This window comes from Chaetodon trifascialis, chromosome 6, assembly GCF_039877785.1.
Source record: "Chaetodon trifascialis isolate fChaTrf1 chromosome 6, fChaTrf1.hap1, whole genome shotgun sequence".
NCBI lineage: Eukaryota > Metazoa > Chordata > Actinopteri > Chaetodontiformes > Chaetodontidae > Chaetodon > Chaetodon trifascialis.
Genome location: NC_092061.1, coordinates 20156677 through 20182313, shown reverse-complemented (window position 1 = coordinate 20182313; position 25637 = coordinate 20156677). Strand labels below are relative to the sequence as shown.

The following is a 25637-nucleotide window of genomic DNA, read 5'->3' as shown; positions in this document are numbered from 1 at the left end:
ACACAATGATAGACACACACACATGCACACTCTAAAAGCACTGCTCACTGAGTCTGGATGCTAAAAATATGGATAACAGGGCGATGGTAATAATGGTAACAGTGACAATACATTTTGCTGATAGAGCTCCTTTCAAAACAAAGTCACGAGATGCTTTACAAGGGTAAACCGTTTCAAACAATGGTAACAATGAGAGTAAAATCCAGTCTGTGTTAGTACAAGTACTAAGTAAAAGTAAAATCAGTCAATTAAAAGAACAAAAATGTCACAAATTCAATGAGATCAAATAAAGCTAACAAAACACAACAGAGAGAATATAAGAGAATGGGAGAATTAATACAAGGAATTTTTAGAAAAGGTCCATTTTGGAAAAGGGATTTAAAAGATGTTTCTGAATCTACAAGCTTCAGAACAAAACTACAAAAGATTTGGTTTACTCTTTGTCAAAGCCACACTAATTCCAATGTGTATGAGTGAACTCTATGGTTCATCAAAGGAAGGTTAATGACATAGCTCCGTGTCCGTGTCTTGTTATTCCAGGTGGTTTCTCCAGTTTGTCCTGGCCTGGCTGGCTGAGAACGAGGATGTGTCGATGGAGTTCATGCATGGGGCGCTGGAGAGAGACAAGAGAGAAGGGGTGAGTCAAAGCAACAAGCATGTGGACAGCCTTGTGTTCATTCTGTGACTTCCAGCGTGGCATGCAGAGAAAATCCAAGTTGAAAATTAGGTTTCAAAAAAGGTATTTGCAGCACAGACTGTAGCAATTTATTTGGCATCTCAACAGTTAGATGAACTGTTATGCGTTTTCGTCTTGTGGCAATGTTTGGTGTCTTGCTGTCACTAGGCAACACATCGCAGCTATCAATTATTTATGTTTTCTTGCCAGCAAACTACACAAAACTAATGGCTGTGGCTCAAAAATATGGTAATAAAAGACAAGCATATTTAAAAAGTTATAGGTCGCACCTAATTTTTGTGGCCTATATTTCTTTTCATTTTGGCAAATTGCCACCATTGAAAGTCTGCTGAATTCGCTGTCAGCAGCTACTGTGTGTAATTCACCCATGGATGTGCAGACAACTGCCGCTGGATTACTGTGGTGGTAATTCTAAGGCAGGTTATATAGAGCCTCTATTTTTCTATGATTGCCAAATGGATTTATGAACCTTTATTTGCAATGGACATCGGAGATGATATTATCCTCAGGAAGTCCCACTGAATCTATAAAAATGTGTACCATGTCTGTGTGTCAGATTTGACGTGCAGTGAGGGTCAAACTACACGCGTCTGTCCATTTCACCTCACACAGTATCTCTGCCTCAGGTCTCTCCCTCTGGAGGCTTGAAGGGCAATAAAATGAACCCTCCTACACACTGCGCCTCTCAGTAAAGTGCATGTGTCTTGAAGGAAGCACAGGGATGGTGTGTTCAAAATAAGGTGGTTGGAAATGCAGCTATTTGAATGTCATTCGCTTCAGTGGTCGGTAATTGTATAAAGCATGGTTTTGTGTACCAATTTAACCAATGATCTCTTGTTACAGAATCACCAACAGTCTCCCTGCTGGAGGATAATTTAGCATTTCACTCTGAAGTTTCAATTTCTGATTTCCTGTGGACGGACAGATTCTCTCACCAGACACCAGAATTGAATTTAGGCAAACAGGAACTATCTGAAAGCTTATTAATGAGTCTAGATGAGACATTATGTTAGTGATCTAAGCTATTATGAATTGCAAATGTTGCATAAATGTAATGAAAAGTAACAAATTCTCTTTAATTTTTCATTTGCAAATGCTGCTTTCAACAGGGAGGAAATCATACAGAGGATAAGAGGAGTAATGGAGGGTGACTCACATCCTGAAGATATCAGGACACGAATAAACAATTACATGAAGGCAGTTTCACTGCTATTAAAAAACACTTGCATGTTAAAGTTTAAACTTCTCTGTTGTAATTCCTGCTTGTGATGGAAAACTGAAACGACTGGTTTCTTTTTACTTGGTACCTATACAGCATACAACACCATTTGTTGCTGCTTCCAGCAGCTGAAGTGAGACCACATTTTTCTGAGCTGTTGATCATATTGCAGTAAAGGAGACATAGCGCAACACTAGTAGGAAAAATGCACAGTGAGATTGATATGATATGATAGCTTTCCATAACACTGATATCCTCAGCAGAATGAAAGACAGCTTCAGCATCATGACCCTTTGTTCACCGACTCTTTGAAGAGGGCTTCGATTCATTCAGGTGGAGCTGAGTTCTGCTTTTGTCCAGCCAGTCTCAGATTTCCAGACTGATGGACACGTGTTGTCTCTTGACCTCCTGATGGTCCTGAAGCTGCACCTTATCTTCAGGGAGCTGTGCTGCTCTGGGAGTTTCTTTAGAGGCTTGTAGGCCAGGGCTGGACTGCTTTGTTCTGTACAGTGGGAACATGACACACAATACTTTCCTTGAAGAAGGTATGGGAGGACGGATGGTTCTTTATTATTTCATGGCCTGTAGATGGTTTTCGGGCCCTTCAGTCTGTAATGTCTTCACATTACAAAGGAATGGAGGGGACGATAGATGCCCAAGAACCGCTGGAAGGATGCTTCTGTATCAGCCATCAGATAATACTCTGAGCAGATATTGTTTTAAGCAGCATACATATTCTCTACCTCTTTACTCTTGTAAGTAGCTTGATAGCACAATTCTTTTAACTCCATTAGAGGAAGATTTTATTGCGGAACTGTTAAGTACTTATTGGCCTCCTTTAGCTCTTAAAGAATCAGTTATGGATCCAGACACTGTAAGGTTTGAAGCGTAAGAGAGACCACTGGATATAAGAGCAGGACTCAGTCACATGGGAAATATGTGCCATGGTTCTCTTGACTATCACAAACGACCACACTAACCCTCTGGACACCATTTACATTTACATTTTAACCATTAAGCTGATGAATTTATCTGCAGCAACATATGATTAGTGCCACGGTTCAATAAGCCCTCTATTCCCAGACCAGGACCAACATTTCAAGTGAATGATAATGATTGGAAAGAGCAGAGTGCCCTGAAATCTATGGAGTAATTACACAAGAACAGCCAGGAACAATGGCCACAGGGAGTAGAAAAGTAGAGAGGATGTATGAGTCAGTAAGCAGGAACAGTACATCATGAAAATACGACAGAATATTGACGAGAGCACCGTTGATCTAAAACTTAGGAATATGTCTTCTTGTCTCTACACCTGCAGTTCCAGCAGACGTCTGAGCACGCTCTGTTCTCCAGCTCGGTGGTGGACATCTTCACTCAGCTCAACCAGAGCTTTGAGATCATCAAGAAGCTGGACTGCCCCGACCCCAACGTGGTGGGCCATTATAACCGGCGCTTTGCCAAGGTGAGATTCCCGCTGCTACACAAACATGAACATAAGCAGATGCCATGTCGCCCATATACATCATGAGCTCATAAAAGAACTTTGCTCTCTTTCCAAAACAGACTGTTGATTGGTCAGGTCATTGATTTACAAAGAGTTGCAGCCGAATCAAAATAATGAAATATCTGCATATGAATGAATAATCTGTCGGAAAGGGACAAGATTTTGGTATCTGAAGCTTTCTGGTTTTCATCGTATTGACGTTTGTAGTAATCATGTTTGAGCTGACTTGTATGCATTGGCCAAAATCAAATCTCAGGACCCATTGGCTATAATCCGATGGTGATTTGTCATTCGTCATCAGATGGTAGTCAATGGGTTCCATGATTTGTTTTTATTAATTAATTGTAACTATTTCTTTGTTATAAATCAGTATGAATGTAAACCGTTCCCAGCGAGGGAGTTTGTCCACATGTTCCCAGTCCTAAGTGCTTCAGCACATGCACATCCTGCAACATGAATTCAATTGATCAGATGGAAGGTTTTCAAGAAGTTCAGCCATTGTTTCGAAGTTTGAACTCTTTTTTTTACCAGCTTGCTTTTGTGTAGGGAACAGTATGCTGCAATTCATCACTTCCTGCATGCACAGAGTTTACTGTCTATGATGAAACTATAGCACAAATACGTGGTTACTTATTAAGAGCAGATAAAGTTTTTCATCCCTGAGGCACAGATGAGTTCCATCAAAATTCTTTCCTGGTGCAGCATAAATCGTGAGTCATCTCAAGAGCTTTGCTTACACATCTCTCTTGAATCTCTTGTGTCTTTGACTGATGAGGTTCATTCATTTGTCAGCAAAACGTATACAGTGTAGTGTTTTCTTATTGACCCTTTGATATCATACATATTTTCTCTTCAAATTTAATGTAATGCAGTTGCTTTTAGGCATGGCCATTAAATCTAACAAATCTTTCTCTGCAGAATACTTGTGTGCACTTAAATTTGCGTGTGTGTGTGTGTGTGGTGTTATGGCTCGATCAATATGGGACTCATTAAATAAAGAATGGCTAATGCAAGCCATCACTCTGCGCTGTCCATCTCTGTGTCCCCAGCCCTTGACTCCCTTTTCATTTTCCACCACTCCACTCATGTTAATCTCTCTCTCTGCCTTTTCATCTCCTCCTGGTCTAAGCTTTAGTTTGTTTTTCATCTGCTCTTCTACCGCCCTGCTGTCTCGTTCATCTATCCTCTCTCCATCTTGTTAATTTCTTTCCATCAATATCTGCCTTTATTTCTATGTTCTCTCCATACACTGTCCGTTCTCTCACTTGTCTGCCTCTTTGTCACCCTCCAACTCCTTATTCTTTCCATCTCTTGCCCTTTTCCTCCGTCTCTCCTGCCTCCAGGCCAGCATAGTTATCATTCATTTTCAAGTGTGAGATGACAGTAAAGACAGACAGCAGTGGGAAGGGGCAAAAGGAGAGACAGAGTCGTACAACCAGAGGAAAACATACTAACTAATGCAAGCAGCTATCAGGCCACATGTTTAATGCATGAGTGTGAGAGAGCCATCTGGCTGACTCAGCAGAAAGCAGGGAAATCTCTCACAGCGAGCTCGAGACAGGCACAGTTTTTGTCATTTCGACAGATAAATTAACTCACTGAATTATTTCCAAGTACCCTGTGGAGTTTTTATTGTAAACAAACATGACATTCATCGTTTCTCACCAAAAGGCATTGTGTGTATCCTGAAGGCCTAACAAACATGTCAGATGGATTTCCTACCTCATTTAACATTTGCAAATACTTTTTCTTGGAAGTTTCTGAAACCTTTTTGCTCTCCCTCTTTTATTAGTGCAGTGCTTCCCTGCACAGCACTCCCTGCAGCCAGCTGTCAATGTCCTGAATACTTTAAAGCTGAGGGACTTTGTATAGTTGCTGTCTTTTGCTGGTTTTGTGAATATGGGCAGTTTTTGAGGTAAACACATCATCTGATTTGACATGCAGGTCTAGTTTTCATCTAACGATATACAGTATTTCCTGAGGGTCCCAAAGATGTTAGCTTGAACACACCCATGCTTGTGGATATTGCTCTACAGTGCCACTTTGCAGACTTTGCAGCATCTGATCGACCCCTCTGATCCACTTGCTGTTCTTTTCCAGGATCTCCAATTGCTGGTGGATTTTTGCTCTTCATACCATTCTTGGTAAAGCTTAATAATATGTGCAAAAAGCCCAGGATACCTGTCTAGGACATAATACAGTACCCAAAGTCACAAACATCAATCATTTTGTCCATTTCAGAGTTTAACTACCTGATCTTAGAAATTCTGATCTGCTTGATTCATACTGTACTACACACCAATTTGTGTGCAGGTAGAAGTTTGCCTACTAATGTTACATCCCTGAGAATTTCCAGAGGATGATGGGAGTAACATTAAAACTAAACCCACTTACATAGTATGAAGTGGCTTGCACCTGGCAGGCTAAAGCTGCCAACATGCAGACTAAACTGCTGGATGGCCCACTGGCCACATTTGTACCTCCTTCCATACCTTTTAAGCTCCAAGCCCCAGTAAGATGATTGAAAACAGCTGCAACCAATCAGTCACTGCAGCTGCAAGGTGGGGAGGTCAGTACCTGAAGAGATGCACAGAGGAAAGAACGGAAAGAGACACAACACATTACCATGCACGAAGCAACTGAACTGGAAACTCAAAATTTGTTGCATATCGTGAACTACAAAATGTGGAATATTGCAGAAATTGCCAAAATGTGGATGTTTTCTTACCTAAGCATTTTCGTTCAGCACCTACACTGAATGAACACAAAAAATATGCTGCTGCTGTGTTTTGGTGTCACACACGCACACACACACGCAGATAGTCTGTTGGAAAAAATGATCTTGTCTTGTCTCTGGTCAAGCATTGTAAACACATGTTGTAAACAAGAAGGAGTGAGCACAGCCTCCATCAGACTCACATACCCAGTGTGTTCAAGCTGCATATGGAGGATCTCATTCATTGATATTCATTACATTTTATATGTTTTCTTATTGAATTGTCTAAATTTTATTCCTCCATCACATGATATGACACTGACTAAATATGCTTCAATCATAAAACACAGAATTCAGAGACATGAAAACAAAACAGCATTTGGGAAAAATAAAACAGATTCTGGGAAAAAGAGAGATCCAAGGAAAAACATGTTCATTGAGTGCCTCCCACAGTCTGTGATTGGCAGGAGAATCATTGCAAAAACAGAAATTAGGACATAAAACACAACAAGTTGCCAGATCAATGAACACATAATGCTTGGGGCTTTCTGTAATCACTGCCACTCCCAACAAATCTACTTTCATCCCTTGGCTGCCATCTAAAAAGACTAATTTGTTTAATTTGTTCTGCTAGTTTTCTAACCATGAGGAACTGTCATTAGACAAAATGTCCAACTCATATCCATAGGTCCTTCACTTTGATGGGAGCTAGCTTAGAATTGTATCCACAGCTGTAGAATTAAGACTTGACTCCACTCAGACTTGAAGTGTCTGAGTCTTGAAAGCAAAAACATTCAAGTCTCAAGAGTTTGACAAACCATGGAAAGCCACACACTACATATTTGATTATTAGATCTGACAACACAGGAAAAGAGAAATAATATTAAACCCCGTGTCATTTTAATGGTCAATCACAGTTCCCTTATGAAGACTTGAGACATGACTTGAGACTTGCTCTGACAAGACTTGACAGGAACTGACTTTCCCCCAAAGACATAACAAACCCTTTGATTACAGGACATCTTCACCTCTGATTCACTGCCTGCAGCAAAGAGACAGACGCACATCCTCGCAGAGTGAATATTTGACGCCACAGGAGTTCAACAGCAGTGTCCTCACTTGACCAAACTAAAGAAGAAGTAAAGAGTTCAGATTCACTATCCCAGAAGTCCCCATAGTAAACATGTCCTACTTGTGTGTTGTCCTGTTTCCACAGACAATCACCAAAGTGTTGCTGCAGTACTGTGCCCTGCTGGCCAAGAGCTTTCCCTCCTACTGTGAGAAGGAGAAGATAGTGAGTACTGCTGCATGGCCGCTCTGCAGCCAAACCACTTCGCTCCGAGCTCATCTCTGCTTTAAAGAGAGACCGAGAGCTTTGAATGCGAGTGCCTTCTCTGTGGAGTGGATTAATATTTTAGTTGCTGCTGCCCACTTCTCTAACTCTTCATGTCTCTGTTGTTTTCTCTGTGTTCCATCTCTCATCCTCCTGCCATTGCCTTTTGTTTCTCTTGCCTGACTTTCATTCATTTGCTCTGGTGTTGTTACTTTCTTTGACTTTTTTTGGCTTTTCCTTCTTTCCTGGACTTTCTGTCTCCCTCATTCTTTTGTCCACTTGCACCTGTCGTCTCCCTCATCTATCTTCTTCCAGCCCTGTGTGCTGATGAACAACATCCAGCAGATGAGGGTCCTATTGGAGAAGATGTTTGAGTCGATGGGAGCAAAACAGGTGAGTGTTAACAGATGTACTCCCAGACCCACACACACACACACACACACACACACACACACACACACACACGCACACACACACACACACGCACTCACTCATACACACATTTACCACTTGTCCTGCACCATTGGTTTTTAATCATCTGCCACTGAGATCTGAGTTTTTCATTTCAACCTGCTGCCAGTGATTTCACTGATGAGGTGTTTCTCTCTGGTTCAAAGTCAAAAAGTTAAAAATAAAGCTTGCAGTCTTTATAGTGCAAGACTGAAAATGACCAGCCTTCACACTAATATTCATAATTCATGTTTTAACATGGCTTTCCCCATCAAATTGGTAGAAAAAGTTGGGTTGACTAGAGAGACTGGAGCATAAGCATAATGCAACAACAACATCAAATAAATGTGCAGGCTTGACATGTATGGCGAAAGTAGCCTCTGTGAATCATGTTGGTCTGTAGTGCAGTTGGGGTATATGTTCAAATTTTCCACCTGGCCACCATCTGCCCAAAAGCGGCCATTGTTGATATATAGGCACATATAAACCCTTAAGTCATTCATTCCGAGAATATTCTACAAGCTGTTTTTCCCTGCTGCCTCTCAGCCATTACTGGCCTCTTTGTGCTACTGGATTAGCTTGCTGAATGAGAATCTGTCACTGAGCAGTGGCTCTCGCTCATTCTTTGGAGGTAGACCAGCAAGTTAGCAAAATAAAAAATCGCCCAAAAAAACTGGTGATGGACTCAGCTAATTACCTATAGTTGATATATTTGTCCAGTCGTCAAACTGTAGAGTTCTGTGTCACTGCATTTACGCCAGAGAGAAGACAACTAATCAGGGACACATTTATCCATGCTCAGAAAAACATTTCTTTCAAATGGAAACATGAATTGAACCTCCCATCACAAAGACTTCCTGGTGGCCACTACTGAGGAATGAATGCAGTTTGCGTTGCATGTAAAATATAAAGGACAAAGGTTTAACATGTTTAATGGAGCAAAATGCAGTGATGTACTGATGGCTGCTTGGGACACTATGGTGTTTTCTACAACATTGCTGTGTAGAATTGCTGTGTCGACGTTTTGGGTTTCACCCCAACACACCCGCCAAATAACTGTAATAGAAGCATTCTATATCTATTTGGGCTAATCAGTCGGTGCAAGGAGAAGCAGCAGAATTGGATTTTATATGCATGCAGGAATCTGTTTTTTCTGTGCTGTAAGAGTAGAAGAGGGTGTCGTATACTTGTAAACTTTCATGTGCAATATGGCAGCACTCGAAAAACACCATCAGAAACAATGTGTTTTTTGAGGGAATAAATCTACAGTATCTATTTGTCTGCAGTGATAGCCTTTCGAGAACTTTAGCGTCTCATATTTCTCCTGCGACATTCACGTCACTGCTCAGTCTTGCTTGAAAGTAGACTAGCTGATATATTTTTGGGACATTAATCGTCAAGAAAGCTCTATATAACAGCTCAGATTATTTTAGATGTTGGACTGCAGATAAAAGTGCAAAAGGTGCAGCAGGTGTTTGAAAACAGTGAAATTTACAGTATGGGTAAATTGACTGCATTCATATGGCACTTTTCAAGTCTACCGCCATTCAAAATGCTTTACAACACATGCCAGCATTCACACATCCACACAAACACAAACAGACTGGAGGAGCCAGGGATTGAACCACTGACCTTCTGATAGTGGACGACCCATTTTACCTCCTTGCCACAGCATGTGTGTGCAAGTAAGGTGAGATTGAGTGTGTGTCTTTCTCTCTACAGCTAACTGCTGAGGAGGAGAGGGTACGTCTTGGTTTCTTTGTTTGCCCTCGCTCCCTTTCCCTTGTTGCTCCTGGAGCACAAACATCCACAGTAAACAAGTTCATTAGAGCAAAAACTTACCCTGAACCTCCTGCCAGCTGTCAAACCCAGTAGTGTGTGCGTCTATTTTTAGGTTGATCCCAATTGATCCCAATTTTCTCATAAACAAGAGATCAACATCCTCCTCCTCCTCCTTCTCCTCCTCCTCCCTAGACTCCCAGTTTTCCTCCCCAGAAATAAACTTTTCTTTTCCTTGATGCCTGTTATAATGTTAAAAATACTGTGCTCTCTACTACGGTGCTGCTCCTTTTCAAAAGCTTGAGAATGAGGAGGAACCCGAGAATGATGATGAGGAGGTGGGTCAACAATTTCAAACGTTCAGTGTGAATAAAATTACTTTTTAGTGGTGTCCTACTGGTTGTGACACACAGGTGGACCTAACAACATGAATCAAGGCTGCTTTCTGTTTGGGCCCTGGTGTGGAGACAAAGTCATCTACAATGAGTGTCACTGGAAGTTAGTTTCAGCTTGTGGCAATATCATTATCATAAATTAGTGTCTCATCTAGTGTTTGTTTTATTTAACATCAGTGTAATATGAGAATGACACTAACACCTACAGTACAGTAACCATGTCTTAATAACGTCTCAGCAGAGCATCAGTTCCTTATAAGACTTCTATAATGCATTTGTTTGTTTGTTTTTGTTTTGTTTTTTTATTTACATAATCACATTTTCTTTGTGGTACATTTTATATAATTTGCTTGGTTTTATTTCCTTACCATCTCCACCAGGCCATCAGTGACAATGATGGGGAGGATAACATGGTGGGTAGGCTGCGTCAACAAAGCAAAGCTGCCAACCAGAACACAAAAATCACTTTTTGCTTAATTTAACCTTGTCTTTGTATTTCAAAATAACTGTCTTTTGTGTGGGGGGGTGGGGTCAATCTTTATGGCTGCCAGTCAGAGGAGTCCAAGGTTAGAGAGGGATGCTGAGTCATTCCATCTTGGTTTTCATTCCATATCATTTAATTAAATATCCTTTAGTCTTTTTATTTCTTGTCATTTTTGTCTCATTTTCTTTTCTTTCTGTTTCAACCATTTCAACATCAGTCTGGTTGCTCAGACTCAGAGGGATCTGAGGTAAGAGGAAATTAAGGAAGGAAAAACAATCTGTGATGCATTATATCATATTAATTTCAATGTTTGTAATGAAGGTAGAAACTGCAGTTTTTAAGATATTTATACGTCTTGTTAAATTCTGAATTTGACTCGTTATCATTGCTGGTTATTAAGTACACACTGATTCATGTGAGCTGCCCAGTATTATCACTGGACCTCTACAGGTGGCCATTGAACATCTTTGTTTATAGAGAGGTTTTTTGTCTTGCTATTAAAACAGCACAAATGGACATGGATAATCACACATTTTCAGATTCCTTCTCAAGGTCTCAGTCACTGAACCTTCTATATCAGGATTGTAGTGATGTGTTGCCTCCACACAGCTTGAAGCTTTTACTACAAGACTAAAGATAAAATAAAAACCTGCAGACTCAAGACCCTCTCTGTCACATAGCAGGAGGTTTAAAGCTTTGGTTGTCTTATTTTTTCTGCTTTAGAAGAAAACTGATAATGAACTGTCCAAAATCGCAGGGAAGCATTTTAGATACATTTTTAAATGATTTTTGCCTATTATCAAGAGACTGTTCCGCCTTTGAACTCCCCATCTGCTTCTCCCAAAACACACTTAATAAATCCCTCCATGCCAAAAAGTCCATAAAGCCTCTGGTACCACATGCTAGTGATGCTCTTAACACATTTACAGCAGGGCACTAACACAGCCTCCCTCCCCTTGTGAGTGCTTAATAGACTAGACAGTGGGCTGCCGGATAATTGAATTTGATAGTGCATAAAAATGTTGTATTTAGCCGCCACTAAATGGCTTCTTGAAATGGCTTTGTTTGGCAGCTGAGTGTGGGGAGTCTGTGCGATATCAGAGAGGAGGGGGGAAGTCAGATTTGGAGCTGAGGGTGAAGAAAGTGTGGCAGAGTCTCGGCCATGCTGCTTAATGGCTGAAGTTACTGTTATCTTAACAGATGTTAAGTGGGATGTTAAAGTGAAGATACACTATGAGCCAGCTAAATGTGCTGCTCCGTTGCGGTCATTGGAGGCTTTTCTTTTATTTGTGCTCAGATTATTAATGAGTGAAAGTAAGGGTCAACTTACAGCATGGCTGTCTGGGCCAGGTAACCTTAAACATAGACAGTGTTTCCTTGTCGCACTGCAGTGATAGAATGATAACAAAAGCAATGAACTTTGTACAAGAAACGCTGTAACTTTGGAAGATATGCATTGACACCTCACATAAGCCTGAGATAAACTCTAAACTTTTGCATCACTTAAAAGGTACTTTGCATTCTTTTCTGGTTTTAATAGGACCAGTTAGACCTGACAGTGAAGACATTTTTGGAAAGTAAAGAGTTAAGTGTTTTATAGTAGTGATGAGGCAGGGTTTCATTAGAACAGCAATATGTCATCTGCATAGTGACTGATCTTATGATGTGCTTTGGCTGATTCTGTTTATTGCTGCTGCTAAGGGTTCGATGAAAATGTTGAATAGAGAATGAGGTGTTAGGATTACAGTCAGAGATTTAGGTGAATGTTAGATTAAAGGTTGATGTTAGACATGTGAGTCAAGATAATAATTCATTATGTCAGTGATGGTTCTAGCAGTTACAAAGGTCAGGGTATACTACAATATTAATCAGCTTGTGAGGAAAAACTTGTTCACATAGTCACATTGTGAGGACTCAGCTCCCATCTTGGGACAAAATGCCAATACAGTGTCCTCATGAGTAACAGAAACAATGTGTATGTGCTGTCTGTTCAGCAGTACAGCTCCACTTAAGTGTCCTGCAGTCTGTCTCTGAAGTGTTTTTTGCTGTCATGTGCCGCTTCGATCATACAGCTGTTGATGGCTGGTTTTACCAGTTTTGAAGCTGTGAAATATTTTGGATTTTATGAGCTGCCTTGTAAGAAAACAACATAGTTATTTTGGCAAAAAGGCACAATTGCTAATGCTGTCCTGCCTTTCCTGTCCTGTCCTTCCCTATCTGCCCTGTTCTCTCCTGTCCTGAACTGTCCCATCTGTCCTTAGGTTGACAACAAAGAGAAGGACACAAAGGTTGGTTGGTCAGGCCCAGTGAAATCGGGCCTTCGTGCAACCAAGACTTTGTGTTGTGTGTGTGTTGTGCTGTGTTTGTGAACTACACTTACCTGTGTATATTTGTTCTTTTTTTTACCAAAATGTAGTGGACTCTTAATAGAATATTAAACTGTAAGCCTCAACTACCTGCTCAATATTGAGTAGAAAAGAATATATGATTTGTTTTGAGTTTGACACCCACTGGAAATTTGAAGAATCTTCAGTTTTAATAAGATAAGATGAGATAAGACTTTATTGTGTTTGTTTATTAATAGGGTGAATCTGAGGTGTCTCTCTTTGTGGGGTGACACAATTTTTGTTTCATTTTGTGCACTGATAAGATGCATGGTGTAGAAATATTGTCTGGCGCAGCTTTAGTCACTGATTGTTGATTCATTGATCGAATGAAACTGTAGGAGTTGTCCAGTATTGGCACTGACTTCCGTTGGTTGAAATCAAATGCATCCCTGGGTTCTGTTGCTGTTTTCTCAAAATCTCAGTTTTATAATGGAAAAGTCCAGCATTTGTCAGTGGCAGCACATAACAAAGCACATTAGCATCCTGTTGTATTATTTCCACCAGACATCATATTACAGCTAGCAGCAGTAAAAAGATGTTTCTGGTGCTGGGTGCTACATGGCCCCTGCTATTAATCCAAGAAGACTGACAATCTGGTTGAAGTGGTGAACAGAAACTTGAGATATTTTTACCTTTCAGTACTAAAAAGAAAATGCTGAGCTGTCAGTGTGTGTCGACAAAGGGAGGTGCCTGGGAGACACAGTGGTAAAATGTAGTGGAATATTCATCACTGAGCAGATATTTTCTCCCAAAACTGGAACAGTCTACTAGAGTTTTGCTGTCATTTTGTTGAATTTTGCTGGAAGACAATGTTTTAGTTTGTGTCCATGTTGTGCTGAAAGCAGTTGTCTACCATCTGTCCTCCTGTAGGACGAGTCCTCGGCCTATGATGACAGTGAGGAGGAGCAGGAGAAGGTTTGCTTTCTATACAATAGGTTCCCTCAACATGTCCACAACTAACCTCTCCTCTCCTGTTGGTTGTCATCTCAGAGCTGACTGAAATCGTCAGATGCCTTTTACTAGATCCTCCATTCACTTTGCGATTCTCTTGTGCAACAGTGTCTTGTTGAGTGTGTGTGTGTGTGTCCGACCATGTTGTTTCCACAATTTTTTTTCAGAGTTTCCATCGCTATTAACTTGCTGTCATCTTCATGCCTTCTGTTTGTTGTTTTCTGTCTTTGTCTCACTTTATGTCTTTTGCTTTATTCTTTTCTTTGTCCAAAAGCTTGATAAGGAAAAGGTGAGCCATCAGCCAAGAGCCTTCATGTACCGTTTAATCTTGATGATCAATGTTTTTTTTATTATTAACATTTATGTTATTTGTGTTTTTTTTCTCTTTTCGAATCTTCCTAGTCCCACTCTAAGAAGGAGAAGGTGTGTTTGCAACTCAGCTCAGTTCATGCAAACTAGTCATGGTTTTTAAGTATTTAGAGATATTTGAATGCATGAAATGTCAATGTGAAAACAATGTGAAACAGACACAGAGAATCATCCCCTCCCCTCAGCTTTACAGAGCATTCTAGACATTTTTCCAGCTCATCGTTTAGCTGTCCGGCACACAACTTTAATGTTTTGTTTCACTCTCACTGCTAGCATCATTTTGCACCGCAGCAGGCAGCTGTTTTCAGCAAACATGCTGTAAAAGCCCACTTTTCACTTGCTGCTCAGCAGCAAACAGCAGAGAGACACAGTTAGAGACAAGCTGGTGAACACAGTGGAGCATTCAGCAACGAAAGATATTTCCCTCACGACTTGATAGAGACGTAAACCAGAGCTAAAACAGAGTGAATATTGGAGTTATATTCATCAGGTGGCCAGAAATGCTGGATGTGTAAAAAAGCAACTGTTTGCTAACAGGTTTAAGATAAGATAATCCTTTATTGATCCCTCAGAGGGCAAATTTGAGTGTTGCAAAAATTGTAAAATTCCACTAAAAAGATGTGTTCACAGCCTGTTGTGTCTGCCTCCATGTGGCCCGTAAAGAAATCACTTATTGCAAGTTTAAGCAAAATATTTACCTTGATTTTAATCTGTTGAAACTAAAACTAAAAGTTTTTTTTTTTTATTTGAAGAAAATAGATAATTGTAGTATTGAGCTGGTACTTCTCACAGGATGTTACCTAAAATGAACTGCGACATTACAGTCAGTTTGAGGAGGAGAGAGGAGCTGGATGGCAGTTAGCGTTAGTAATGACAAGGATCCCACAGTGAGAGGTACTGGCTGTTCAAAATAGGACAACTATAGGAAAAAGTACAGCAAACCAGTTAAAAAGTGCTCCTGATGGTTTCCACAGTACTGAAATAACCAGTAGCCCAACATAGAATTAGCACTGTGGTGAAGGTGAGGGATGGACAGATATGCTTGTCTTCATCTCTGACAACATGAGGCCAAAGTCCAAACTGTCACTCATCAATAATTTGTTTTTGTCATCTCCAGACTGGTGGGGTCCAATTATGAGCCCTGTAGGAACAAAAGTCTGCAGCTTGTCCTCTCAGCTGTTTTCACATCACCACGCCTTCAAGCAGAGAGCCAGCAAGTCATTAGCGAAATTATTTGGTGATTGGGAGGACAGACTGCAAACTCTTCAGAGCTCTAGATATTTATGTTAAAATCCCAGGGAGTCGGCGACCAGCATGCCTGGTGTTAATAATCCTAATGCAGTTGAAAGTGGTTGAAATCACACATCTTGTCTGATAATGTTTGTCCAGGTTCTATCTGAAAGTGTAGGTCCTTTGTGTGCTTTATGAAGAGAAACCTTGCACTCTGTATTTGTTTTAATCACCCCTCAGAGAAGGGGGGCTGTGAACCTCCAAGCTGGATATAAAACCTGAGCAAAACTGGTCCGATGAGTGTCTGACCTGAAGGCAACAGTAAGATTAATAAATCTGTGAGTTGCTGTCTGGAGGAAGAACTAGAGGCTAACAGGGAGGGTGAACTTAATAAAAGTGCCAAAAGGAGTGCATCTGTTATGATGTGTGAACGCTGTTTTGTGTGAACGTGTTTGTACTGGTGCCTCTTGTATCTGACCCCTTGTCTAGACCACAAGTGCATCAGACTTGTGTTTTCATGGCATGTCTCAGGCGTCAAATAGGCTCTCATTTTAATCTATGCAGCTGTCTGCAGCAGCTTAGTGCAGGCTCACGGGCGTACGTAGCCTATATGTATGTAAACATGAAGATGATGCCCAATGAAAAGGCACTGAATAAGTATATTTATTTTGGAACCTAGGCTATTTGTCATTTCAAACTTCATGTGTTTACTGCAGTTTACAGAGCAAGTGCTCTTCTGTTTACAGCTGGCACTGTCTGTGACAAACAAAGTCAGTAAATGTAACAATGTATGTAACAGCAGGCTTCCTGAAATGGATACCACTGCAAAAAACAAGGATATGGTTACATTCCAGTTTTTTATAGCGATGACTGACACATTGCTTTTGTACACAGTAGCCTATGGCAACTTGACTGTCAGGCTTAGTGTAAAATTAAGAACGACGTAAGAGTCCATCACACACATCAGCGTTGAGGGGAAAGTAGATCAGTACTCACACACTACACAGAAAGTTTGGCTGCTTCTACGCTGCTCAACGCTTTGAAATGTGCAGACAAGTGTGAACCCGTAGACAGTCGCTTCAGCGTCACATGAACGCCATCATCACTTGTGGTCTTGACACGGGCTAAGTGGAGTTCACTGACAAATGTGTGTCTTTGCAGACTGAAAAGAAAGACAAAGAAAAGCAGGTTGGTTTGTTATCACTCTGCCTTTCACCTCCTCTTTCAGCTTTTCCGATTCATATTTGCTTTCTCCAGATCCGCTAGATTTACTCTCCTTCCTGTGTAATACTCCCTGAACCTTTTTCATTCTGAATGCACTCATTTATTGAATTCACTGTACACGCCATATTTGCAATTTAGTTTGATTTGATTTCTTAAAGCTAGCTCAATAGAAGGGGTTTGTTTGTAGGAAAAATAAATAAATGGTGTTTCTTTTTAAACATTTACTTTCCTGTCTTTGCCCCAAGGAGGACAATAAGAGCAAACAGGTGGGTGCTTAAAACGCAGATAATCGTCCTTGCTACAGTACAGTATACAGTGCAGAGGAGTATGAATAAGGCTCTAAAGCTTCATTAACAGCCCTAAAAGTTCCAACAATATGAATCTTTCTCAAGTTTGTCCTGTATTCATAGCTTGTATTCCTGTTTCATATTCTGCCCATGTTGACTAAAGGCCTAATGATCACCTTGGATGTACTGACGAATTGTTGGACACAGAGATTGAAAAGGAAGCCAGCAAAGGCATCAGACCTCTGAAATAACATAAAGAAGCTAACAGGCAGTTGACAAAATTTGTGAAAACCTGACACAATTACAAGTTATAGAGCCTGAGCAGATGTCTAAGAATGCTTTCTTCGGTATGGTAATTTATTGGGCTGTGAGGTAACAAAATAGCTTAGTTGTGACAAGGGCATTTTTAAGTTAAGCGTTTAGTTTGTTTTTGAGCTCAGTTGTTTCATTTTGTTTGTGTTACTGTTCATTCAAACTCTTTCACTATAAACCTATTGGCTTGTCATTTTCCTGAGAAGACTTCATGTTTGTAGCAGTGAAATACACGATCACAGAGGACAGCTGTCTAATGTTTTATTTTGTTTTTTTTCCCCTCACCAGTCAAAGGAGGAAGTAAACAAGGTTTGTTTAGTCAGTCACAGTCATCTCCCTTTTTCCTTGGTAGAGCTTTTCCCTCGGATTCCCCTCTTAACTGCAACTCTTGTCCGCTATGGAACAATAGACATCACTGTCCTGCAGTTAGCCTGATGTACAAATTAATACAGCAGGTAGTCCTGAGCCGACGCGAGGCTGAGCAGACTAAACAGCTGTTTGGGGGCCCTAAAAAAATATTCTTTTTATTCTTGCAGGCAGACACAGAGTCCCCAGCAGGGTATATGAACAATGATGTTCGTGTTTCAGCTGCTTGTTTAAGTGTGTGCATTGGCAAAAGCAAAAACACAAGTCTTATATAAATAAGCTTGCCTTCCATGTAGTAAGTGTAAATGAAAACAGCAGCTTCACGTATCTGATGTTTCACTGTATGAATGAGACGATCTGCCCAATAATTCCTGCTTGGGCTGAAGTGAATGTGCAGCAGTGTCATATCAGACAGCAGTGGAACATTTCTACAGGTGGTGTCAGTTGTTTTTGTTTTTTCTCAATAAAGCAGATGCAATAAACAAAAAGCTTTTATTAAAATCACCCACTCACCATTCCCCAATCCACCAGACAATAACACAAAAACCCACCCAAAATAAACCCTCATGCTATTTCCACCCCCTGTATACCATAAAGGACAACCCTGTGTCTGTGTATATTAGAGTCTGTTTTAATTATCACTGTCCTTCTCAGTATTGTGTGACTTTTTTTTGCTTCCTCTTTGTGTCTTTTCTCATTTTTTTCTTTTCTGTCTTTGCGGGAAGACTGAAGCCACAGCTGCTACAAAGAAGGTACAGTTGGGTGGTAGAGAGAGATAAGAGTCCAACAAACACTTGTAACTTGTAAAGGACACTTCTAATTTCAGGCTGTGATTCTAGTGAGGAGAGTGTGTCCACGCGGGCGTGTGTGTGTGTCTTTTTTTCCTTTAGCAGTTCTTCTTAGTCACTCTTACTTGCATCACTTTCTTTCTCCTCCCGCCTTGAAATCTTAAAGAATTATGCCAAATGAACTGAAGTTCATTTTTTGAAAAGTTCAACACCAAAGGCTGGTAGTTTTATGTGGGAGGTAATACATGCATCAAATGTGATGTCAAATATGGATACCGTGCTGAAATAGGAAACACGTGTTTTTATTCAGGGTAAAGGTGGCGGGAGGTGGGTGCTGAAATTTGAAATTTGTGTGTATGAATACAAAAGCTGGAGGATTTTTTTCCACACCTTGCTGATGTTAAAATGTTAATATTTCCAAAATGGTTCAGTATTAGTTGCTGTTGTGGGTTACAGTGACCATGTGATCGTTTCATTCATACACTCACCTATAAAGGTGTTTGACTATGCTCAACATTTGCAGTTCACATAAACACAGCTGCACATTTCATTTTTGGATTCAGACCAAGAGCAGACTTAGTCTGAAGGGGCAGTGTGGACAGTTCAACCTTTCACTTCACTCCCTGCAACATTTCCCAATTAAATTCCAAGATACTAAAACACTGTCACTTGAAAGTCATGGCCTTCCTTTAGTCTAATTATATGTTATGGCAGTTTGCCCAACGTCCTCTGTCTAATAACATAGGTGCAAAGTTATGGATGGCACACTTTAGACAAAGACACTTTAAGATGCCTTATCTTGCAATCGTCTAGTCACTTGGCCAGTGTAACATGCGGCGCAAGCTAGAGGTCCAGCATAGTAATAAGCTTCAGGCTGTATTTTACAGGTTTATTGAAGGTCTTTTACCAGGCTCCTCAAGGCCAGTTTATCCTACAGGCTGGACCACCACTCAAAACTGCACTTTGCAGCTTTGCGCTTTCTGCATAGTAACTGACAAACGCAAAAATTGATTACTCAAGGTCTATGACAGCACATGCTATGTTCACATCATATTGTCCAGAAACTAATTATGAGCAGCTAAACATGTCCACATCAGCCTCTGACTTGTAATTGCACGTTGGAGGTGTTGTGAATTTCGATACAGGTACGATATCTCGTACTTGTTTATATACACCCATAGCTAATTGTTCTTACCATTATGTTAATATTGCATGACTGCAGCATAGTAGTCATGTTGACAGTCACTCCCACACAGGTGTTTTTGGTTATCCTGCTGAATTGGATATTATTATGCTGGGCCATCAAACCTCTAGTGCCCACATTCATGCCATATATTGAAAAATCTTTTAAAGCTGAAAGCCGTCCGTTCCTGGTTTAGCAGCACTTTGCTTGATTGGACTTGGATGTTGCTGTCATTTCTTTGTATTCACCTCCATTTACTTGAGCATTAATGCAAACTACTCAAAACCGTTAAGAAAAATGTAATCACGTGGCAATATTGGCTGAAACAATGTCGCAAGAGATACAGAAAATTGACGTCTGTACTCAAAAGATGGATTGTGTTGTCTGAAACAAAGAAACCCAAAATCTTGCATTTACTTACTACTACTACTACTACAGGCCCATAAACCAAAAGGCCTGTGTGTTGTTCCAGCAACACACAGGGCTCACAAAACGAGCAAGCCATTAAAATTTTAGCACAGAGGCCATAGCACTGCCTGCATTGCATTTTGGCCCCAGGCTCCTTTTATAGCCAAGGCAGTCAGATGCTGAACAAAACCTTAGCAGGACATCAAATGCCTGCCAGATGCTCTGCAGCTGAGCCTGACCTATGAAAGTTAACGCTAATTATTACAGCAGTTTACACTTTGTTATCAGACTAATGTAGGGAATTTGGCATCAAAACCTGGTTCAGGTTCCCTGGTATGAAAATTTCACCCTAGAAGTCATGACACTGACATTTGTCAGTGCATAGATCTGACTTAAATACGGACTACCGGATAGTAAAAATGCCAACAGACCAACCAAAAAAATCGCATCTGCTCTCCTCAGGCCTCCCTCCAAAGCCACTTCCCCAAAACACATGAACACACACACACTACCCGAGTACTGCTAGAGGAGAGAGCACCTGGAAAGGAGATGTGATGAGAAGACCGGTAGTCATATAGTAGCCTTGGACAGGCTTTCAACGTATCATGCTTAAGATACCAGATTTGTTTTGGGGTTTTTTTTATCAGAGCATTGATTGATTTCTGTCAGGATGTAAAGAGAACTTCAACAAATCTAACAAAAATGCTTTTAAAATGCACCACTCTAGCTCTTTAAGCCTTTTTGTGTAAGAATCAGCTAATTTTAGATCACCTCTTGAGTGACTTCCTCCTTATTTCCACTTTGAACACCAGCCTCCCACCAGGTTTATTATATGTTATTATGCTCACCTAATGCAGCTTTCTATTCTCAAGAAGTCTGTTAACTGGGAATATAGTGACAACCTCCTGCTGTCAAACGAGTTTCACCTGATTTAAAAAAAAAAAAAAAAAAATCATTTTTACTTCTTCCTCTTGTGATATATTTTTGAGGATTTGGAGCTTGGGCTTAAGGAAACAGTGTGCTCTCTATAGCTTGAAGTGCTCTTTGCAGGCACTGCTGAATGGGTTTGAAGACATGAATGAGCTCGTCATCCGTTCCTCCCTTTATATCTACAAACTCTCCTCAGCTGAAATGTTGCTTGGTTACACCCCTTTGAGATTTGCATCTCAGTCAGCATTTCTTTCCTGTTTACTGCTCTGTATACATTCGTCATCCAGCAGCGTCATTACACACAAAATATGCCATTGTGTGTATCTCTGACTCATATGCTCATTGTATTCACAGTGTCTCACTCGTTGACACTGAGAAATGAATGAAATGCTACACAAACTTACTCAACTCGTCTACACACTGGAAATACACTCCTTCACTGGAAATTATGTACACATACTGTACAATATTTTCCTTTTCTACCGCCATTTGACTCTGCTTCATACATATTTATTTTGCTGCAAACTGTGTGCACAGTTCTGCTCAAACATCTGAAGAGAAGATAAAAAGATGGTGATATTGATTTTGCTGCCACACTGAGTCCGTCTGCACAAGAAAGTTGGTGTTTATTAAACATGCACAACTGCATGCAATGAACAGGGATAAATCTCACTTATTCTACACTCGTCTTCTCATGCATGACTTATTTACAAAACAGCTTATAGGACTTCAAAATGTCATAAATGGTGAGCAGCATCTCTTTGTGGAGGACAGCTTGTTGTGTGGAAAATGTTGCAGCTGAGGAAGATAAAGAAGACAATCTTTACTGGTGAAAAGGTTGAGGTAGTGCTAAATGAGGTTCAGCTAAGCCGAAATGAAGGCACTCTCAGGAGCGTTTTGTCAAAAAAAATGTTGAACTCTGGAACAGAATTCTTTTCAATACAAAGAACTGTGCCCAGGTGTGATAGATCAGATTTTTAATAACACAGTTGAACGTCTTTAACAGATCCTCTCGATGAATCTGATGCGTGGAAATGAGCATACGCACAGTGTTGTGCTCATGCAGTTGATGAATGAGGCTCCTGGTCTGTTTTTGCTGTCTCTGCTTGTGTCTTTGCATGTGTTTACATGCCTGTATTTATTCACATTTGACATTATGCCTATGTTTAATGTTATTTTTCATTTGTTAATTACACTATTTTAAAAAAAGGAAAAATGACTAAATCACCAGATGGTGACAGTGTAGTGACTGAAAAGTCGTTAAGTCACCTGTTCCCACCTTTGTTGGCTTTAAATAACCTGTTTTCTCCTTTCTTCTCCTGTTGATCTTTGTGTGTGTTGTAGCTGGATACAGAGGCATCTGAAATCCTCAATGAGCTGCAGGTGAAGCTCAGCACCGTCCTGGACAACTTCAGCACCATATTTGCTAAGAGGTAGCGCACACACACACACACACACACACACACACACACACACACACACACACACACACACACACACACACACACACACACACACACACACACACACACACACACACACGTTGTGTTTATATCACTTGTGGGGACATTACATAGACTTACATTCATTTCCTGGAGCCTTACCCTAACCCTAATCATAACCACTATCTGCCTATTCCTAACCCTGTAGCTGACCTAACCTTACCTAACCCATAACCCTATCCTGAGTCTGCACCCTAAAATTTAATGATTTACATTAAGGGGACCTGCATTTTGTCCCCATAAGGGAGGCGAGTCCCCATAATGTGACTGTGTAAACAGAATTTTGTATTCTATTCCAGAGTATTCCAGTATGTATCAGAAACAAGCCTCCACCAGCCATGTGGAAGTTTTGTCTAAGTTTCTCTCTGTCGCTTAACCCTCCAGTTTCCAGACTCGTATTAACGGCTGCATGCGTCAGATGGCTGAGATCCTCTACCAGATCAAAGGCCCACCCAACCACAACACTGCAGAGGCAGATGCTGACTCCATGCTGAGGCCCCTCATGGAGTTCCTGGATGGGAAGTAAGTCAAAGCATGGCACTGTGGCTCCTGTTGTAAGCTGCCAGCAGAGGACTGCACGAGTGTGAAGTTCCAAACTTCTTTATTGGAATTTATTAGGCTATGATCGATCGTGTGGTATCCAAGAGAAAGCATGTTGTGAAAATTAATATTTTTCTTTAATTTGGCTTACATCTGACACACATTTACCTTTACACATACATCAAACATTCAGAATACATATGGTACATGCACACAGATTTTATGTTGTATCCATTTAACAAGTATTAAAAGCTGGCATAAAAGAGCCACAATCGTCCTATTTCAGTGTGTCCAACACATGTTCAATATTATCATAATGTTCACTCTTTTGTACGGCATTTAGATAACTAATTTGAAAGATGTATATTATGGAAGGACTGGTGGAAAACTGACCTCTGCAATGACTTCCACTGTGCTGTGAAGACTGTTGGACCAAATGAGTTTGAGCTCACATTTTTGGTGTTTTTGTGTGATCCAGTCTCAGTATCTTTGCTGACATCTGCGAGAAGACAGTCCTGAAGAGGATCCTGAAGGATCTGTGGAAGATCGTCCTAAGCAGCCTGGAGAAGACCATCGTCCTGCCTCAGAGCAATGACAGCCTGGTTAGTATGACCCCCGGCATCACACCTACCTGCCTTACCCCAACCATGAGCCTGAACTACGCCTAATTCTAACAGTAAAAGAGTACTCCACTGCTCCAGTTGGAGTTGGAGAGTTGGGTATGGTATGATAGCAGTGGCCAGTGTAACCTCACTACAGAGGTCTGATAATCTCATATATGAGAGCTTCTGCTTTTCCAAATGTCCTCTGTTGCAAATTGTCAATCATACGATCTAAAACTGATCCTCACAAAGGTCAAAGAACAAGAAGCAGCTCTATGATAAGAAATCCATACTCCTTATTTCTTTTCTCCTATCAGATGTCTTTACGCTCAACACAAGTCAGGCCTTACATACTGATGAGAGGAATTAGAGGACAGTGAAGGAGATGGGAAAACACACACACAAACACACAGCTATTGAAGGCTCCTCTCGAAGCACAAATCACATACACTATACTTATTATTGCCGACCACTTTATTGAATTTTGTGTTTTTTTAATAATGATTTCCTTTAAATGTCTTCTTCAAAGTTCTGAATTTTCATGTGGTAATGGAGCAGCAGGCAGGGACTGTTTTGAAAACTCTTTTTTGATGCATTCAAAGCAAACAGCAACAGTTTATGACACACAAAGTGACTCATGCTATCATATTCACATTCAACCTCCATGTTTGTTTGTTGTCGTCGTGTCTTTCAACAGCAAAGCTCATGAATTTAGTATCGGCAACAAACAGGTTTTCTAAAATGCACTAAAGCAGCTTGTGGCTGCGCTTCCACATTATGAAACATAACTCTGACAAAGTGAGCACAGTGTTTACTGTCACGAAAGATATTCTGCAAAAGTTCTGCTAGTTTATTATAAGAGCACAATTGAATGGGAGGTATTATAGAAATTCTGCAAACACATGCTTTGTATGCAGTACTGAATCATGGATGGTTGATTATTATCATGTCTGTCTCTCAGCTAAGATCAGCAGCTGGGCTCTGCTGCCATCTAGTGGTAGATGTCAACAGGTGCATTTCTATTTTGCAAAGCGTACTGATCTTTACATGAGTTTGTTCCAGTTTGATTTTCTTCTGTGAATATGTGAGTCATGTTGAATTGTTGAATTGTCTCTTGTACAGAGAATTTGTGATGTACATATGTATATCATTTATCCACCCCTTTCTCCCTCCTCCTCTCTGCAGGGCGCCCAGCTCCTCACAGCAGCTAAAGGACTGTCTAATCTCAAGGTAACACGCAGGCTGTAGCAAAAGCCTCTTGTATGTTTATGTCATATTCTTTTATTAATGGAACAAAGTATTTCAAAACAGCTAAGATGACTATACACAGATTTATCAATGATGGGCACTAAAAGCATACACACAAGTATTTGCATATCTATACACACACAGCACCTTATGTTATTTAATTTTGTTGTTTTTATTATATTATGTACTTCTATTTTATTGTACTTTTAAGCCCTTATTATTAAAGAATTTTATACTCTCTTGTTTTCAAGAGAGAGATCAAGATTTCTTTCTTGTTACTTGTCAGTTATATAAGTACAAAAGAAGTCAAATTAGCTTTGGATACCATGATTTCTTGCAGGTTTTCCTGGCAACTTCAGAGTTTTTCAGCATATATAGTAGCAGCTGTTAGAAGAACTGCAGTTTAAAACGCTTGAACATGAGCCTCAGTCGTCACTGGTTGTTTTGAGTGTTGCTCTTTTGAGGAAAGTTTGTCTAATGTTAGTCTGTGAACTCTGGTTTCTGCAGGGAGGTGGTGAAGCCAAAACCTTGACGCCCAAACAGTGCATAATTATCGATGCCGGGCTGGAGACAATCAAGGTAGGTGCCCACCTTTCCCATTGTTTCTACGGTCATCATTTCTTTTCACAACATCCTTCCAGAACACAGTGGCGCTTGATAAGAATTGTTAGAGGATCAATGTTAAGCTTCAGACATGTTTTGTTACTTATTTAGGTTGTTGGCCTGCTCGTAT

General features: G+C 40.5%; 1 protein-coding gene across 1 annotated transcript in view; it reads left to right on the top strand.

Moving 5' to 3' along the window:
• Positions 1 to 25637, top strand: part of LOC139332062 (protein unc-13 homolog B-like) — a 175880-nt gene that overhangs the window by 145723 nt on the left and 4520 nt on the right. The window contains exons 28-36 of the mRNA XM_070963760.1: positions 541 to 637; positions 3235 to 3378; positions 7353 to 7430; positions 7785 to 7862; positions 22357 to 22445; positions 22899 to 23036; positions 23533 to 23656; positions 24842 to 24886; positions 25412 to 25483. Coding sequence (XP_070819861.1) covers positions 541 to 637; positions 3235 to 3378; positions 7353 to 7430; positions 7785 to 7862; positions 22357 to 22445; positions 22899 to 23036; positions 23533 to 23656; positions 24842 to 24886; positions 25412 to 25483 — 865 coding nt within the window. The remainder of the gene's footprint in view (positions 1 to 540; positions 638 to 3234; positions 3379 to 7352; positions 7431 to 7784; positions 7863 to 22356; positions 22446 to 22898; positions 23037 to 23532; positions 23657 to 24841; positions 24887 to 25411; positions 25484 to 25637) is intronic.